This window comes from Hypanus sabinus, chromosome 12, assembly GCF_030144855.1.
Source record: "Hypanus sabinus isolate sHypSab1 chromosome 12, sHypSab1.hap1, whole genome shotgun sequence".
Taxonomy (NCBI): Eukaryota; Metazoa; Chordata; class Chondrichthyes; order Myliobatiformes; family Dasyatidae; genus Hypanus; species Hypanus sabinus.
This window is the reverse complement of record NC_082717.1, coordinates 11,228,238-11,244,865: the sequence shown is the minus strand read 5'-3', so window position 1 is coordinate 11,244,865 and position 16,628 is coordinate 11,228,238. Positions and strand designations below refer to the sequence as shown.

General features: G+C 43.1%; 1 protein-coding gene across 6 annotated transcripts in view; it reads left to right on the top strand.

The window, feature by feature from the left end:
• The window catches only part of adgrg6 (adhesion G protein-coupled receptor G6), a 169,927-nt gene that overhangs the window by 84,528 nt on the left and 68,771 nt on the right, over positions 1-16,628 (top strand). For 4 of the 6 annotated variants that reach the window (XM_059985536.1, XM_059985535.1, XM_059985540.1 and 1 more), the window contains exons 7-8: positions 5,832-5,909; positions 8,529-8,588. The exons of 1 other annotated variant lie outside the window; for it this stretch is intronic. In XM_059985536.1, the coding sequence (XP_059841519.1) occupies positions 5,832-5,909; positions 8,529-8,588 (138 nt within the window). The remainder of the gene's footprint in view (positions 1-5,831; positions 5,910-8,528; positions 8,589-16,628) is intronic. One more of the 6 variants, XM_059985537.1, reaches the window with a different exon arrangement.

Here is a 16,628-nt window from a genome sequence, read left to right as displayed (position 1 = left end):
TCCTTCCGTGCCCCCCAGCCTCAAACACTCCCTATCTTCAGGCAGCCTGGGCATCCATCCCAGGAAATTGTCTTGTTAATTAAATTCTAAAGAACATTTTACTGCAGCCACCTGCCTGCTTCCTGTTTCCCTTGCTTGATCCTCTTTAAGCAAACACTTGCAGGCATGCATCTCCAGGCAACGAGCTTCAGACCCTTTCTTCTCCCAACAACTTGGCTGGGCCAAGGTGTCATACAATCAATCTATGCTGGTCCCAAGTGGTCTCCTATGTCAGAATCCTCAAATCCTTGATCTTTCAAATCTTTTTCTATCTCTGATTTGAATATATCCAGTGATTCATCCTTCTCCACTCCAGTGATTCACAAAATTGGTAACTTAGTTCATTGTTATCATACTGGGCCTAAGCAGAGTGATAGTTCAGTACAGAGTAGATGGACCAAAGGGCCTCTTTCTGAGCTGTAATGCTCTATGATGTACAGGAAGAACAATACAATAGACAATAGACAATAGGTGCAGAAGTAGACCATTCGGCCCCTCGAGTCTGCACCGCCATTCTGAGATCATGGCTGATCATTCACTATCAATACCCAATCCCTGCCCTGTCCCCATATCCCTTGATTCCCCTATCCATCAAATATCTATCTAGCTCCTTCTTGAAGGCATCCAGAGAATTGGCCTCCACCGTCTTCTGAGGCAGTGCATTCCACACCTCCACAACTCTCTGGGAGAAGAAGTTTTTCCTCAACTCTGTTTTAAATAACTGACCTCTTATTCTCAATCCATGCCCTCTGGTACTGGACTCTCCCAACATCTGGAACATATTTCCTGCCTCAATCCTATCAAATCCTTTAATTATCTTAAACGTTTCAATCAGATCCCCTCTCAATCTCCTCAATTCCAATGTGTACAAGCCCAATCTCTCCAATCTCTCTGCGTAAGACAGCCCTGCCATCCCAGGAATCAACCTAGTGAATCTACGCTGCACTTCCTCAATTGCCAGAATGTCCTTCCTTAAACCTGGAGACCAAAACTGTACACAATATTCCAGGTGTGGTCTCACCAGGGCCCTGTACAAATGCAAAAGGACATCCTTGCTCTTGTACTCAATTCCCCTTGTAACAAATATATACTGCGTGCCATCCATACAGATAATTTCAAACATGCGTACATTAAGGTACTACAAAAAATATTAAAAACACAGAATGCAGACTATAGTGTTAGAGTAAGAGAGAGAGAGTGCAGTGCAGGCAGACAATAAGGTGCGATGGTCACGTTGAGGTCAATTGTGAGGCCAAACGTCCATCTTGTTTTAAAAGAGGATGATTCAATAGTTTTACTTACTTACTGCCTGTTGCACCACTGGCTTTTAGCACAGCAATAAAGGTCCTCCATCTCTGATGGTGTTCAGGGCTTCCTTCATCATGTCAGTAGCTTCCTCTCGGTTTTCACTGCTTTCAGTCATGCAAGTCCCGGGTGGAGACTCAGGAATACCATCGCACTCAGATCTTGAAGGATTTTTCAGTGCAATTTTGTTTTACCAGTCACGGTTGTTAGCCCTGAGCTGAACACTCAAACCTGGAGAACCGGTAGACCATTCTTAGCCTTTGACCTGTATGGCGTGGGTGACCCTGATGTAGGCCTCTGTTAGTCTCGATAGACCATGGATTTGCACCTTGGAAAAAGTTTCCAGGGCGCAAGCCTGGGCAAGGTTTTTTTTGTGGAAGACCGGCAGTTGCCCAAGCTGTAAGTGTCCCCTCCCCACACCACCGATGTTGTCCAAGGGAAGGGCATTAAGACCCATACAGCTTGGCACTGGTGTCATCGCAGAGCAATGTGTGGTTAAGTGCCTTGCTCAAGGACACACACGTAGCCTCAGCCAAGGCTCGAACTTGTGACCTTCAGATCACTAGACGAACACCTTAACCACTTGGCCACGCACCTACACTACCAAGCGCCAAAGCATGAAGCCCTGGTTCCAGCCAACATATAGGAGCTCTCTGGATCATTGAAGCATGCAAGCCTCCAAGGTTGTGGTCCTCCTGGAGTATCCAGTAGTCTTACACCAGCAGAATGGAAGCTGTGCTTCAAAGAGGTGGCATTCATTAGTATGCTGGCTCTCAGGGCAATCCCATCAGCCCCACTCCCCCAATTAATTAGTAACCAGATGACTATTGTCGTGGGTTCTGGAGTACAGTGAAATCTTTGTTTTGCATACCATCCATACAGATCATTTCATCACATTTGCATGCCATGGTGGTCCAGAGGAAACACAATAGCAGAAAATAAAGTGCCTTGGAGTTATAAGAATTGGATCTAAAAGAAGAGAATAGAAGTAATGAGTAGATTTACTTTAGGGAAAAGAGGCTTGCATGCATCTGAGTTTTAAGTGACGAGCCTCAGAGTTAGTCTTGTTTGTGACCGTCCATCAGAGGAAATATCTTGGCGTCCACCCCATGGGGATATTTTTGAATAAGTTCACAACACGTTCTTCTAATCGCCAGGGAATATCGCCTGTAGAGTTAGTATCCTCAGACGACGGATGTTCTGTTGCAGGAGAAATTAGGCCCGATGAAAGTCAGTCACACGGTTATGACTGGATGGCGGCACAGCAGTGTAGTGGTTAGTACCAGTGACCCAGGTTCAATTCCCGTCACTGCCTGTAAGGAATTTATACGTCCTCCCGTGACCATGTGGGTTTCCTCCAGGTGCTCCAGTTTCCTCCCACATTTCCATCCATCTACCTGTCCAAGTGTCTTTTAAACATTGTAATTCCACCTGCCTCTCTTCTCCTCTGGCAGCTGGTTCCAAACACCCAGCGCCTTCTGTGTGAAAAGCTTGCCCAACAGGTCCCCTTGAAATCTTTCCACTCTCACCTTAAACCCATGTTCACTCGATTTGGATTTCCCTACCATATAGAGTCAAGCAACACTACAGCATAGGAACAAGCCCTTCAGCTCGTCTATTCTGTGCCAAGTTGGCCTTCTGCCAAGTCCTATCTACCTGACCCTGGACTTTATCCCACCAAACCCCTCCTATCAAACCTTCTCTTAAGTGCTGCAATTGAACCTGCATCTGCCATTTCAGTTAGCAGCTCATTCCATTTCCTCACTACCCTTGCATTGCATTCCCCCAAATATTTCACCTTTCATCCTAAACCCGTGACCACTAGTTCTAGTCTCAACCAGTCCAAGGGAAAAAGACTGCTTGCAGTTACTCTATCTATACCCCTCGACCAACTCTCCCCTCATCCTCCTTCCTTCCAGGTAACAAAGTCCTCATCTATTCAATCTTTCCTTATAACTCAGGTGCTTAAGTCCTGGCAACATCCTTGTAAATATTTTCTGAACTCTCTTGATCTTATTGGTATCTTTTCTGTTGGCCAGAACTGCACAAAATACTCCAAATTCAGTCCCATCAATGCCTTACACTTCAACATCACATTGCTATTCCTGTACTTCACTACTCTGATTTATGAAGGCCCATATGCTGAAAGCTCTCTTTATGACCTTGTCTATCTATGATGCCTCTTTCAAGGGACCAAGCATTTGTGAAAAAGACTAAGCATTCACATTGTCTATGCCCCTCATAATTTTACAAAGGTCATCTCTCACCTTGCTTCACTGCAGGGAGAAATGCTTCAGCCCCTTCATTCTCAGGTGTCTTCAGAAGAAAAGCTGGATAGATAAGTGCCTCGTACTTGGGATGAGGACATTGAAGATAACATTAACTCATTGTAGTTGGGGTGGGGTGTGGGGTGTATGCTTCTTTCTGTCTTCTGGAATTCTACACTGTCACCCCTCTTCATTTGGACCTATGTCCTTAGCTACTGTTGCAGTTGCTTGCTATAAAGCAGATGCTGGACACGTGCCAGAGTCCTTAACTCACTTGATGCGGCTCTTTGCAAGCAACTGATAAGCTCTGCACCGGCTCCTCTCTGGGTGATTTAACGTCAGCAGGTGCCATCACTCCTGTGGTCCACAAACCCTCCTTAGCTCCCACTCATTATTCTCCAGCCAGCCTGGGACAACACTTGCAAGACACCATCTGTTATTCATCAGTAAAGTCACTTGGATCTATTGTCTCGGTCCTAGGCCGTAACTCATATCCCTGTATCCAGAGCTAATTGTTCCCTTGTTTCTCTCTCTGTAAACCCTGGGACAGAAGTTAATACTGCCACCTCACAGCTTCACTGACCCAATTTGATCCCAGTCTCCGGTGCTATCTTTGTGGAGTTACATAGAACATCACAGTACTATGCAGCCCAGGCCCTTTGGCCCACAATGTTGTGCTGCTCATTTAATCTACTCTAAAATCAAGCTAACCCTTCTTACCCAGGCCTCCATTTTTTCTTTCATCCACGTGCCTCTCCAAGTGTATCTTCAATATCCCTCGTGTACCTACCGCTACCACAAGGAGTTTGCTTGCTCGCCCTGTGAATGCATAGGGTTTCCTCCCACATGCCAAAGACACGTAGTTTAATGGGTTAATTGTCCACTGTAACTTTCCCCTGTTGTGTAGGTGATAGGTGAGTGTTAGAATCTGGGGGGAGTTGGTGGGAATGTGGGGAGACAGTGAGTAAGAAAACTTTAGAGAGGGTAGGGTTAGATTGATCTTCAAATAGGTTAAAAGGTTGGCGCAGCATTGTGGGCCGAATAGCCTGTACTGTGCCTGTAATATTCTATGTTAACTCATCTGTAATTGATTTAAAATCTTACTGCAGCTTCCTTCTTTCTAATAAAAGAGAACATGTCTGTGTAGGATTAGTATCAGTGGGTGGTTAATGTGGAATTATTGGGCCTGATCTTCAGTATATTGCTCTCCCTGTGTAGTTTATTCGGGTTGTTGACATACCCTGCCTCAGTTTAATGTGTTGTTGAAGAGATGGGACTAACAGTGTACCCGGACTATCTGACTGAGTGTGAGGTTATACCAGGTGCTTACACTCTGGCGGGGATCACAGAATCAGAATCACATTTAATATTCAAAGTTCAAAGTAACATTCATTATCAAAGTACATATATGTTACTGTATGCAACCCTGGGATTCATTTTCCTGCAGGGATACTCAACAACTCTATAGAACAGTAACTATAACAGAATCAATGAAAGATCAACTGGAGTGCAGAAGACAACAAACTCTGCAAATGCAAATATAAATAAATAGCAATAAATAATGAGAGCACGAGATAGCAAGATAAAGAGTCGTCAAAGTGAGGTTATTGGTTGTGGGAACATCTCAAAGTAAGGGGAAGTGAGTGCAATTATTCCCTTTGTTCAAAAACTTGATGGTTGTGGGGTGATAGCTGTTCTTAACCCTGATGGTGCAAGTCCTGAGGCTCTTGTACCTTCTACTTGACAGCAGTAGCGAGAAAAAAGTATGGCCAGGGTGGTGGGGATCTCTGATGATGGGCCCTGCTTCCCTACGACACCATTTTAATGGTTGGGAGGGTTTTACCTGTGATGTACTAGGCTGAATCCATGAGACTTTGTAGGATTTTCCATTTAAAGGCATTGCTGCTTCTATACCAGGCTGTGATGCAGAATACATTGTGAAATATGTTGTTGTGCAGCAGCAGTATATTGCAATACCTTCATAAAACATTATAAATTACAATAAAAAATAACTTGAAGGGCAAAAACAGGGCAAAGTTATCTAGAGGTGAGGTTCTATCACTTTTCTTGTCATAGATGAATGGTAAAATTGAAGATTTTCAGGGAATTATTCATTGTAACAACATATGGTTCATATGCTGAGTTCGGTAACTGTATGTAATGACTAACCAATGCACGATGTAATAACGTTACCTTGCCTGCTCTTCCTTGTCTTATTAGCAACTACCTCACCAGCTAACTCCAACACCCCCACCACTAACATCCACACCACTAACAGTGTCGACCCCTCGCCTGACGGTAAGACAAATGTACCTTTCATTTTTAATATAATTTACTATAACGGAGGCAGCTGGTGTGAAGGCTAGGTGGTGTGCTGGCAATCTCCCACCAACTGCCCTATTATAATTACTGTGTGAGATAGTTTCAGGGGATAATTGCTTTTAGTAATAAAGAGGAATTATATTTGTAAATATAAGAATGATTTGTAACTTTCATCTCTTGTAACTTTGTAACTTATTTTACTAAGATTGTTTATTATAGCTTAAGTTTCAGTAAAGCATTAGTTTAGTGATAATACATTTTAGAATTTGTATTGTGTATTGTATACAGAACATGAATGCAACTAAATATAGTATTATATATTTTGCAATAGATTGTTATAGTGTGTTAGAGTACATCCATTTTTACTTAAAGACATAAGACTTGGGAGCAGAATTAGACCATTCAGCCCACTGAGTGAGATTTATTAACCCTCTCAATCCCATTCTCCTGCCTTTTCCACATTACCTCTGATACTATTAAAAATCAAGAGCGTATCAATCTCTGCTTTAAACATACACAATGACTTCACCTCCACAATGAATTTCACAAATTCACCACTCTCTGGCGAAAGAAATTCCTCCTCATCTCTGTTCTAAGGGGATTGCCCTCTATTCTGAGTCTGTTCCCTCTGGTCCTAGACTCCCCAACTATAAGAAACATCTTCTCTACATCCACTCAGTCTAGGCCTTTCAATATTCAATAGGTTTCCATTCATTCCTCTAAGCTCCAGTGAGTACAGGCACAGGCCACCAAACACTCCTCGTACGTTAACCCTTTCATTCACAGAATCATTCTTGTGAAGCTCCTCTGGATTCTCTCCAATGCTGGCATATCTTTTCATAGATAAGGAGCCCAAAACTGCTCACAATATTCCTTGAACTCCAACCACTGTTTAATGAAGCATCAGTGAAGGGTTTTGGCCCGAAACGTCGAGTGCACTTTTTTCCACAGATGCTGCTTGGCATGCTGAGTTTCTCCAGCATTTTGTGTGTGTCGCTCGGATCTCCACCATCTGCAGATCTTCTCTTGTTTGTGATCAGCACTACATCCTTGCTTTTATAATCTAGTCCTTTCTAAACGAATGTCAGCATTGCATTTGTCCTGCTGAAGGGTCTTGGCTGGAAACGTCGACTGTCCTCTTTTCCACGGATGCTGCCTGGTCTGTTGAGTTCCTCCAGCATTTTGTGTGTGTTGCTCAGATTTCCAGCATCTGCAGATCTTCTCTTGTTTGTGATTGTATTTGCCTTCTTCACCACCGACTTAACCTGCTACCTTAGGGGTAGTATGTCATGATATAAGACCTGGAATATAACAGAGTTTAAAGAAAGTTACAAACGTGAAGTGCGTGTGTAACATTTGACCATTCACAGTGTAGAAAACACTTCGATGAGAACAATCATTCACTCATCTACTGACGCAATTTTCATCTTTCAAACTTCCTCCGCAGAACATCCATGTTTGTTCAGGGCATTACTATCCCATATGGTGTAAATTTTAATTATGCTTCTGCTTTGTGTAAAGTTGCCCTTTACCTATTCATTAAGACCTGGTGCACGATACACTGGATCCACGTTATAGCTTATGACATGGGAACGGGTAACCTCCACACACTGTTCACAAACAGCATATTGATGCTGGTGTATATTGTAAGCTGCTCTGTGCAATACACTAAAAATCATGTAAGTCAGCGGGTTTAAAGCTGCAATGGACAGTCAACCATCTCGACTTTATATTCAGTAATGGTGGCATGGTGCACTGTGCTGAACGTTAGATTATGAGCAATATATTACATGATTCACTCATTGCACACAGTTCTATTCATAAGACCATGAGACTCTGGAGCAGAATTAGGCTATTTGGCCCATTGAGTCTGCTCTACCATTCAATCATAGCTGATACGTTTTCCTTTTCAACCCCATTATTCTACCTTCTGCACATAACCTGTGACTCCCTTACTAATCAAAAAAACTTTAAAGATACCCAATAGCTTGGCCTCCACTGCCATCGCTGGCAATGAATTCCACAGACTGACCACTCTCTACCAAAGGAAATTCCTCCTTCTCTCTGTTCTGTCCTTGCATTCTGTGACTGTGCCCTCTGGTCATAGACTCCCCCGCTCTAGGAAACATTGCCTCCATGTCTATGTGTCTAAGCCGTTCACTATTTATTTATCTATCTATCTATCTATCTATCTATCTATCTATCTATCTATCTATCTATCTATTTATTTATTTATTTATTTATATTTATTTATTTAGGGATAGAGCCACAACCACAATTACCCCTAACTCAACCATGGAACAATTTACAAAGACCAATTAACTTACCTTCTATGTCTTTGGATTCTTAAAGTCTCTCAAGAAGCCAACACAAGGGCTGCAGAGTCTCTCCCTGTTGCAGCAAGCACATTTTCTTCCAGTAGGGAACTGGAGAAGATTCCAGTTTAGAAAGTTCTATAGCACGTTAAGTGGATTTTCTGAGAATTCCCAGGTGGTGCACAAAGGGAAGTTCAGAGGAGTAGTGAGAAGTACTCAGACCACTTTGAAGTTCATTCAGCTATGTGATCAATATCTTGCATCTGATTACGTCACAAAGGCAAAAATACTCCTCACACTGAAGTCACCACGCCTGGATCCCGGGAGAGCACAGAGCTGAGTAAGTCACTGGATGCTCAGTCCGTTAATGTCTTCATAGATAGGATGGTGGGTGGATGGGGCGGTATGTAATAATAATAAGAACTTATTTATAAAGCACTTTTCATATAGACCTAGTTCAAAGTGCTTTACAATGGGATAAAGTGCAAACAAGAAAATAAAAGACAAAATCTTTTAGTTAATAACAAAGTTAAGTAAGTAGGTTTTGATTTGGTGTTTAAAAGTGTCAACTGAGTCTGCATCCCTTATGCTCCACTAAATTATATTTTCCTCCACTTAGTTATGTACTGGAGGAAATGAAGGTGGTTCTGCAAGATATGTCAATGTGTACTAAGATTCAGAATGAAGGTTAACATGATGAACTAATAACGATTTTTCCACTAACAGCTGGAAGTTTTAACAAACTAGATTTACAGAGGTTCCAGGTTCTGCCAAATGAGTGCTGTCAAGGATCAAATTGGCAGATGGAGCAGAGATCGCGGAGGATCAGAAACCTGCTGGGGATCATCTCCACACCACTGAGGTTCCCCCTGAGACCCAGACCCAGCCCTTTGAAGCCAATATTCCCGCAAGTGCATGATGCTTCGATTGTCTTCACCAAGACCATTACCAAGAGCTCACGTGTAACCAAGGAGTCAAATTCTTCGAAGAAGGCAGCTAGTAATGTCACTGTAATGAAACATCTTTCTCCAAGTATCTTTCCCAACTTTACTGGAGGTAACATCACAACCAATCAGAGTGCCAATACATCTGGACTGACTTCAGAATTCCTCACTAGGTTACCACAAGTGGGGAGGCAGTTCTGGGACTTGAAGTTTGCCAGCAAGAACTCAACAGTTAATGTTACAGAAAACACTGTTGAGATAACAGTTCCTGCTCCTGAAACCCGTGAGGCCATCACCAGACATGGTATTGATGCTAGGATGGAAATGTTGAGTTTAAAGACAACTAATACTTCTGTACTGTCATCTAACCAACACATTTCTGGCCAAAGGTCATCTGATGAGTTAAACTTATCAGGGATACAAACACAAGTACCCTTCCTGGTGCAGTACCATCCAATTAATCCCACTCCACCAGGGTCCCTACCTGAAGTAAGTGCAGACAGCATTGCATCTACTGGGCATCTCCTATATGGCTCCTTCTGGACTCCCACCGGTAATATGATGCAGCTGATAAATCCATTGAACCCTCTAGGGGATCTATTCATCAAAGAAACTTCAACACAGTCTCTTCATGGCAATGCTGAATCTTCAATAGTCTCTCATGGACCCAAGTTCTCTACTGAGCCTTCTAGTTCCAAGTCTTCTAGCACTGCCTCACTAGAGGAGAATAGTCCCTTGACAGGCTGGCCAAGTTCTTTGCTTGATCCAGGGCAATTTGCTTCCATCATCTTTAGCCCGCCTTTGGAAAGGCGCCAGAACGGTGTCAATGACACTCCACTAATTCAAGAGGCTGATTTGCTCCACCTCACAATCAAGGGCCAAGAACTTATGGCATCAACACAAAGGCTGCTTATTAACACTGAACAGATAGCAAATCAATTAAGGAAATCCCAAATGTTCACACCGCTTTCAGGACAATTTTTGGAAAGAAACCAAATGTATGGCACTCCTAGTTCAGTGAAAAATGTGGACAAGGACCTTTGCCCCACATCAGGTGGGCTGCACAAAAAAATGAACCATGCCAGTACTTTGATGTTTGTTTCTACGCCCCTTACAATGTTGGACATGGTAAATCATTCTCCAATTCCAGATAATTTCTTGGATATTTCTCCGAGTCTTACCAACTCTGAATTCCCTGTGGATTTCACTCAACTGCAGTCCAACTCAGGGAAGTTGTCACTGGGATCTGCTGAGTACAGCCTCCATTTCTCCAATTCTCTGATAGTGCAGTCAGTTGACGTCAGCACCATGATGTTACAGCTAGATTTAAGAACAAGTGACCAACAGAGTCAGGCATCAGCAGCAACAAGAGCCTTGGAATTGCAACTGGAAAATGCTTCACCAGTTAAGGTCAGTCAGTGGAGTCTGTCTATGATAGAAGCCAGACCTTCCCTCCTTCCTCTCAGCAAACTGTTTGTAGATAAAGACTGCAGCGAAGTCTCGCTGACTCCCGTCACACTGCTTAACGCCCGAGGCATTCTCACTGAACCTATTGTGACAGAAAACACATGGGAGATGATGATGGACAAAAATACTGGATGGTTGACCAAAAATGCATGGGTTTCCTTATCCACCGCATCCACCTTACCCTCTGGTGCTTCTGATATGGAGATTAAATCCTTAACCTCTGTGAGTCCAGATCCTGGGAATGAGTCTTTAATGTTGAACACACCAGCTTTAGGGAACAAAGTCTTCACCTCCAACATTCGATATCCAGAGAACAAATACTTGACTTTCAGTATTCCACATCCAAAGAATGAATCTTCAACTTCCAACAGTCCAAATCCAGGGAATGTATACTTAACTTCCAAAATTCTGTATCGAGGGAATGATCCTATAACCTCTGACACTCCACATCCAGTGAACGAAACCTTGGCTTTTGACATTTATTCTTTAGGAAATGAATCCTTAACTTCTGACATTGCAAATCCAGGGAACGAATCCTTCATCTCCGACACTCCTCATTCAGAGAAGAACCCTTTAACCTTTGATACTTTTCAAAGGAAGAATGATTCCAATGCTCTTCCACCAAGGAATGACTCCTCAGCAGTGGTTGGTAGCCTCAAGCCTTCACTGCTTGCTTCAGAGGCAGATGTTTGGAGCCCGTGGAATGTGCCCTTAGACCAGAGACCAGAGGCAGCAGTCTTGTTCCAGTCTTTGGATGTCCATGAAAACATAAGAAGAGGACATACATATTTGCTTCACCCTGACCATCTCTCCAAATCCGATGGCATTCTAATCTTGAGAATGAATTCATCCCATGGAACTATAAATGTAACTGACTTTCCAGGCTTTTCACTGACAGATCCAGGACCATTCCAGGAAAAGTGGAGTGTTTTCCAAGCAAATCACTTGGATATGATTGCTGCTTCTTCCTCCCAAGAGCACTTTATAATATCAGCTACCCAAACGGAAATGGAAGCTCAGAAGGAAGTTCAGATGACCTGGTTGGCTTTATCCCTGGATGGAACAGTGGAGGAAGTCTCCATGAGTCCTGCATTACCTGAAAGATCAGAAGGTCCTCAGGTAATGACTTTGTTACCAGTATACTTGGGACCTCAGGTGCCATCTCTCAATACACCTACCCCATTGCTATCGAAAGAACCCAAACATGTACAATACAGTGACATTTTTACCGTGTCAGAATCTGAACTCACACTGGTCAGTAGATCAGTGCAAACATCAACAGACAGCCAAATCTTAAGCACCGCTTCGACAAATCAGCAGCACATAAGGACACTGAAAGACCACACCTCAAAAATTTATGCTAGAGAGCCACCCACTTATAACCCGGAACCGCAATCTTTGCCACGAGGTGAGCAGGTATCAGAAATGGCGCTTGCAACATCATTCCAGCTGAATGTTGGATCCTCAGAGCCAGTATTGTTGCCCACATTGCTGGTGAGTTTTCCTGCTCTACGTTCCATGAGTGAGTGGGCCTGGGAACTGAGGATGGGCATAGTGACAAACGAATGGCTGCTGAAGGGCTCTCAGACCTCCTCTACACACTCACCAAATCTTCAGTTCAGCTCTTCACCAACTGTGCTTCCATCACCTCCAGCTCTCCCCCGTGAGATTCCAGGATTCAGCAAGACCTTCGACTCTGGCCTGGGCAGCGCAGAACCATCAGTTTCCTCCAACCAAGCCTCCTCTCTGCTCTGTCTGTGTGAGGGCGTGGCTGCCAGGAGTTGCTTGTGTGGAATGTTGATCGCTAACCGTACGTCTGCCGAAATCTGTAGTCTTAGCTACTTAAAGAAAAGTCACCAAAAATCACTGTAGTAGCTAGCTCACTGGTGTTGGTAGTGGTTAGACTGAACATGTAGATTTAGCAGAATTTAGGGTGTATGACACAATTGATTGCTTGGTTAAAGGTTAGAAATTAGTTAAACACTATCACTTGTAAAACTCATCAAGTAGTTTTAGCAGTGTTGATTAATTAATTTATTTATTCATTGAGATACAGCACGGAGCAGGCCCCTCGAGCTGTGGCAGACAGCTACCCCCTGATTTAGTCCTAGCCTAACCACCGCACTATTCACAAAAACCAATTAACGTACCGACCGGTATGTCTTTGGACTGTGAGAGGAAACCGGAGCACCCGGAGGAAACACACACGGTGATGGGGAGGATGTTCAAACTCCTTGCAGGCAGTGGGGAGGGGGTGGAATTCAACCCAGTCGCTGGCAGTGTAAAGCGCTGTGCTAACCTTTACGCTACCCTGCTGCCCCGACCACTGTGAGTTTGGGTTCTGACATTGTAACATGTGCAAAAACAATTCTGCATATTATTACATAAACAAATAGCAAGAACAATTCTGTTGTTTTTTAATGCAAAAGTATGCAACACTTCATTTCCATTTAAGTGATAGGGATCAGAGGAGAATGTTGCCAGGACTTGAGGGCCTTAATTAAAGGAATATGTTGAATAGATTAGGACTTTATTCTCTCTAGCAGGGAATAGAGGCATGCACAATTATGAGGGGTATAGATATGGTAAATGCACGCAGGCCTTTCCCTCTTGGGTTAGAACTAAAGGTCAAGGGTTAAGCATGAAAGGAGAAATATTTAAGGAGAACCTGAGGAGGACCTTCTTTACTTAGAGGTTGCTGGAAGTGTACAAGTGGTTGATGAGGGCTCAATTGCAATGTTGGATAAGTACGTGGATGGGAGAGGTATGGTGGGCTATGGTCCAGGTGCAGGTCGATGGGAGTAGGCAGAAAGCTGGGTTAGTATGGACTAGATGGCCCGAAGGCTTATTTCTGTGCTGTAATGCTATATGACAATATGACTCTACAGGGTAGGGGAGTCCAAAGCTAGAGGACATAATTTTAAGTTGAGAAGGGAAAGATTTAACAGGGACATGAGGGGGACTGGGTTAGGTTTTCCACCTGTAGGTGGTGGGTACATGGAAGTAGCTGCCGGTAGAAGTTGTAGAAGCAAGTACGTGCTCATTCTACGTCACAGTGGCAAAATTCCTCTTTTAATGTCCGTCCATCAGGGTTGGAGGTGGTTTGCAGAAAGAGAGACCAAGCTGATTGTGTTGAAGGAGGAAATGCAGTGGCTATTTTGAACAGTGAGCCTTGAGTGGGTGTGGCTGGTTCGACCCGGGAGACAGATGAGTTCCGTGTAGTTTTCCTTGACTGTAGCTGAAGCCAGTTTACCCGAATCAGAGTCAGAATCCAGTTTGTTATCACTGTCGTGAAATTTGTTGTTTGGAGGCAGTAGTACAGTATAATGCATAAAATACGTTATAAATTCTAATGAGAAATGTACAAAGCTGTGCAAAAGTCTTAGGCACCCCAGATTTTTTATATAGTTTCAGATGGTATGGCCCGCATAGAGTCCTGATTTCAACATCATTGAGGCTGTCTGAGATTATCTGAGAGTTTTATTTTCTTCTAAAACTGCACCACAGTGCACCTGAGAGAATTGATGCAGTTTTAAAGGCAAAAGGCGATCACATCAAGTATTGATTTGATTTAGGTTTTTACAGTTTACTGCTCTTTATAGTAAATTTATTACTTTTGAAAGCATCTTTACAGAATTTTTTTTTACATGTGGCTAAGACTTTTTCCCAGTGCTGTATAAATATAAAATCAATTAAGTGTAAGAAGAGAGCAAAAGTAGTGAAGTCGTGCTCGTTAGTTGGTTCAATGTCCATTCAGAAATCTGATGGTGGAGGGGAAGAAGCTCTTCTGAAATGTGGTGTTAGGGTCTTCAGGCTGCAGTACCCTCTCCCTGATGGTAGCATTGAAAAGAGGATCTGCCCTGGGTGGTGCAGGTCCTTAATGATGGATGCCACCTTTTTGAGGTATTGTCTTTTGAAGATTTTTTTAGAGATGCAACGTGGCCTTTCTGGTCCTTTGGAGCTGCGCATGTAACAACCCGTGATTTAACCACAGCCCAATCATGGGGCAATTTGCCATGACCAAGTAGCCTACTAGTTGGAACGTCTTTGGCCTGTGGGAGGGAACTGGAGTCCCTGGAGAAAATACACACGAACTGTAATAGCATCATGCTAACCGCTACGCTACCGTGGTGCTGTGATGTCCTAGCTGGTGAAGGGGCTAGTGCCCATGAAGGCGATGACTGAGTTTACAAACCTCTGCGGCATTTTCCGATCCTGTGCAGTGGCCCAACCAGATCAAAGTGTATCAGTAGACTGGAGAGTAGGACCATCCCAGAAGAGAGAAAAGCACAGGTTTAGTTTATAAGTTCATAAGGCACAGAAGCAGAATGAAGCCTTTCAGCCCATCAAGCCGCCTGCTGTTGGGTCAGTCTTGTGTTGAATGTGTAGGTTTCGTGCAACTGAACCAATTGCTTCAACGAGCCTTTGCTTTTGATCATGCTCGCAAACAAGTGTGAAAATAATCAACTTAGCATGATAATTAACCAGCCGAGTCCATCAGGTGTAGTTTGATTCGAGAAATATCAAACGAACTCTGAAAATGGATGTCTTGGAATGACACATACAAACTGCTGGAGGAACTCAGCAGGTCAGGCAGCAGCTATGGAAAGGAAGAAGCAGTCATCGTTTCAGGCTAAGACCCTCAATCAGGGTCCTAGAAGAAAGCGAAGTGAAGAGAAGAGGGCCTGATGAAGGATCTAGTCCCAAAGTGTTGACTCTTTTCCAGAGATTCTGCCTGACTTGCTGAGTTTGTCCAGCATTTTGGGTGTGTAAACCAACTCTGATTTGAGTTGAATTACAGAGAAAATTTAGTTAATAAATACAGTGGATTCTGGTTAATTGGGATACATTGGGATCAGCACATTTTGGCTCAATTAATCAGCTGTCCTAATTAGCCAAAATTCCATGGAAATAGTCAAAAGATATAAAAAAAGGCAAACTATTGTTTAACTGAGTAACAATGTATGTATCTAAATGAAATACAGAACAAATTACATAACTACCAATACCTCTATCGTACCATAAAACTGTGTACTACTTCCTAATAGTTACCACTGGAGGAATTCATCTGCTGTATGCTTTTTATTGACCGTAAATGAACAAAATGACGTTAGTTCGGCAACAGTCTCCCACACCAAATTAAGTGGCATCATATTCCAAATATATGAAGGAATCCCAGCAATTTTATCGATATAGTTTTTTATTCTTTCTGATTAACCAAAATCCACTGTATGATGAGGAGGATATGGCAGAGAAATTTTGCAGTACGTAATTGATATGAACTTTGGCAGCTTTTGTCTGCTTTAGGACTACAATTGGGCCCATCTGCATTTGATATTTGAAAATGATTTTGTCCTCTCTTCTAGTACGATGGACATAATTTTAAGGTGATTGGGGGAAAGTCAGAAGTAGTAATTTTTACACACGGAGTGGTGAATGTGTGAATGCACTGCGAGGGGTGGTGGTATAGGCAGGTACATTAGGGATATTAAAGAAACTCTTAGATAGGCACATGGATGAGAGAAAAATGGAGGGTTATGTGGGAGGGAACGGTTAGATTGATCTTGGAGTAGTCTAAAAAGTTGGCTAACCGACAGGCCTGTGCTGTGCTGTCATGTTTTAAGTTCTATATTCTTCAGTCACACCATCGACTAACACACACATCCCTCTGATCGGCACTAACACAGCACCCGGTAGCTAGGAAGACCGTGCCACCTAGTGGCGAGTGTGCAGACTGTCATTTTTCCACCAATTTATTCCTCACATCTGGTGCAGAATTTCTACAAGGGCCCAGATGTTTCCCAAGTGGGAGGGACACTTAAAATCTAATTGAAAGTGTGGATTTTGTGCATGTCGTGCTGAAGAGTGGATCATTTCTTGCAAACTCTGAGAGGACATTCAGTGAAGTCTGCAAGCTCGACACTGAAATAGAACATTACTGTTGTGATTAGTTATGTGTATTACTGTAC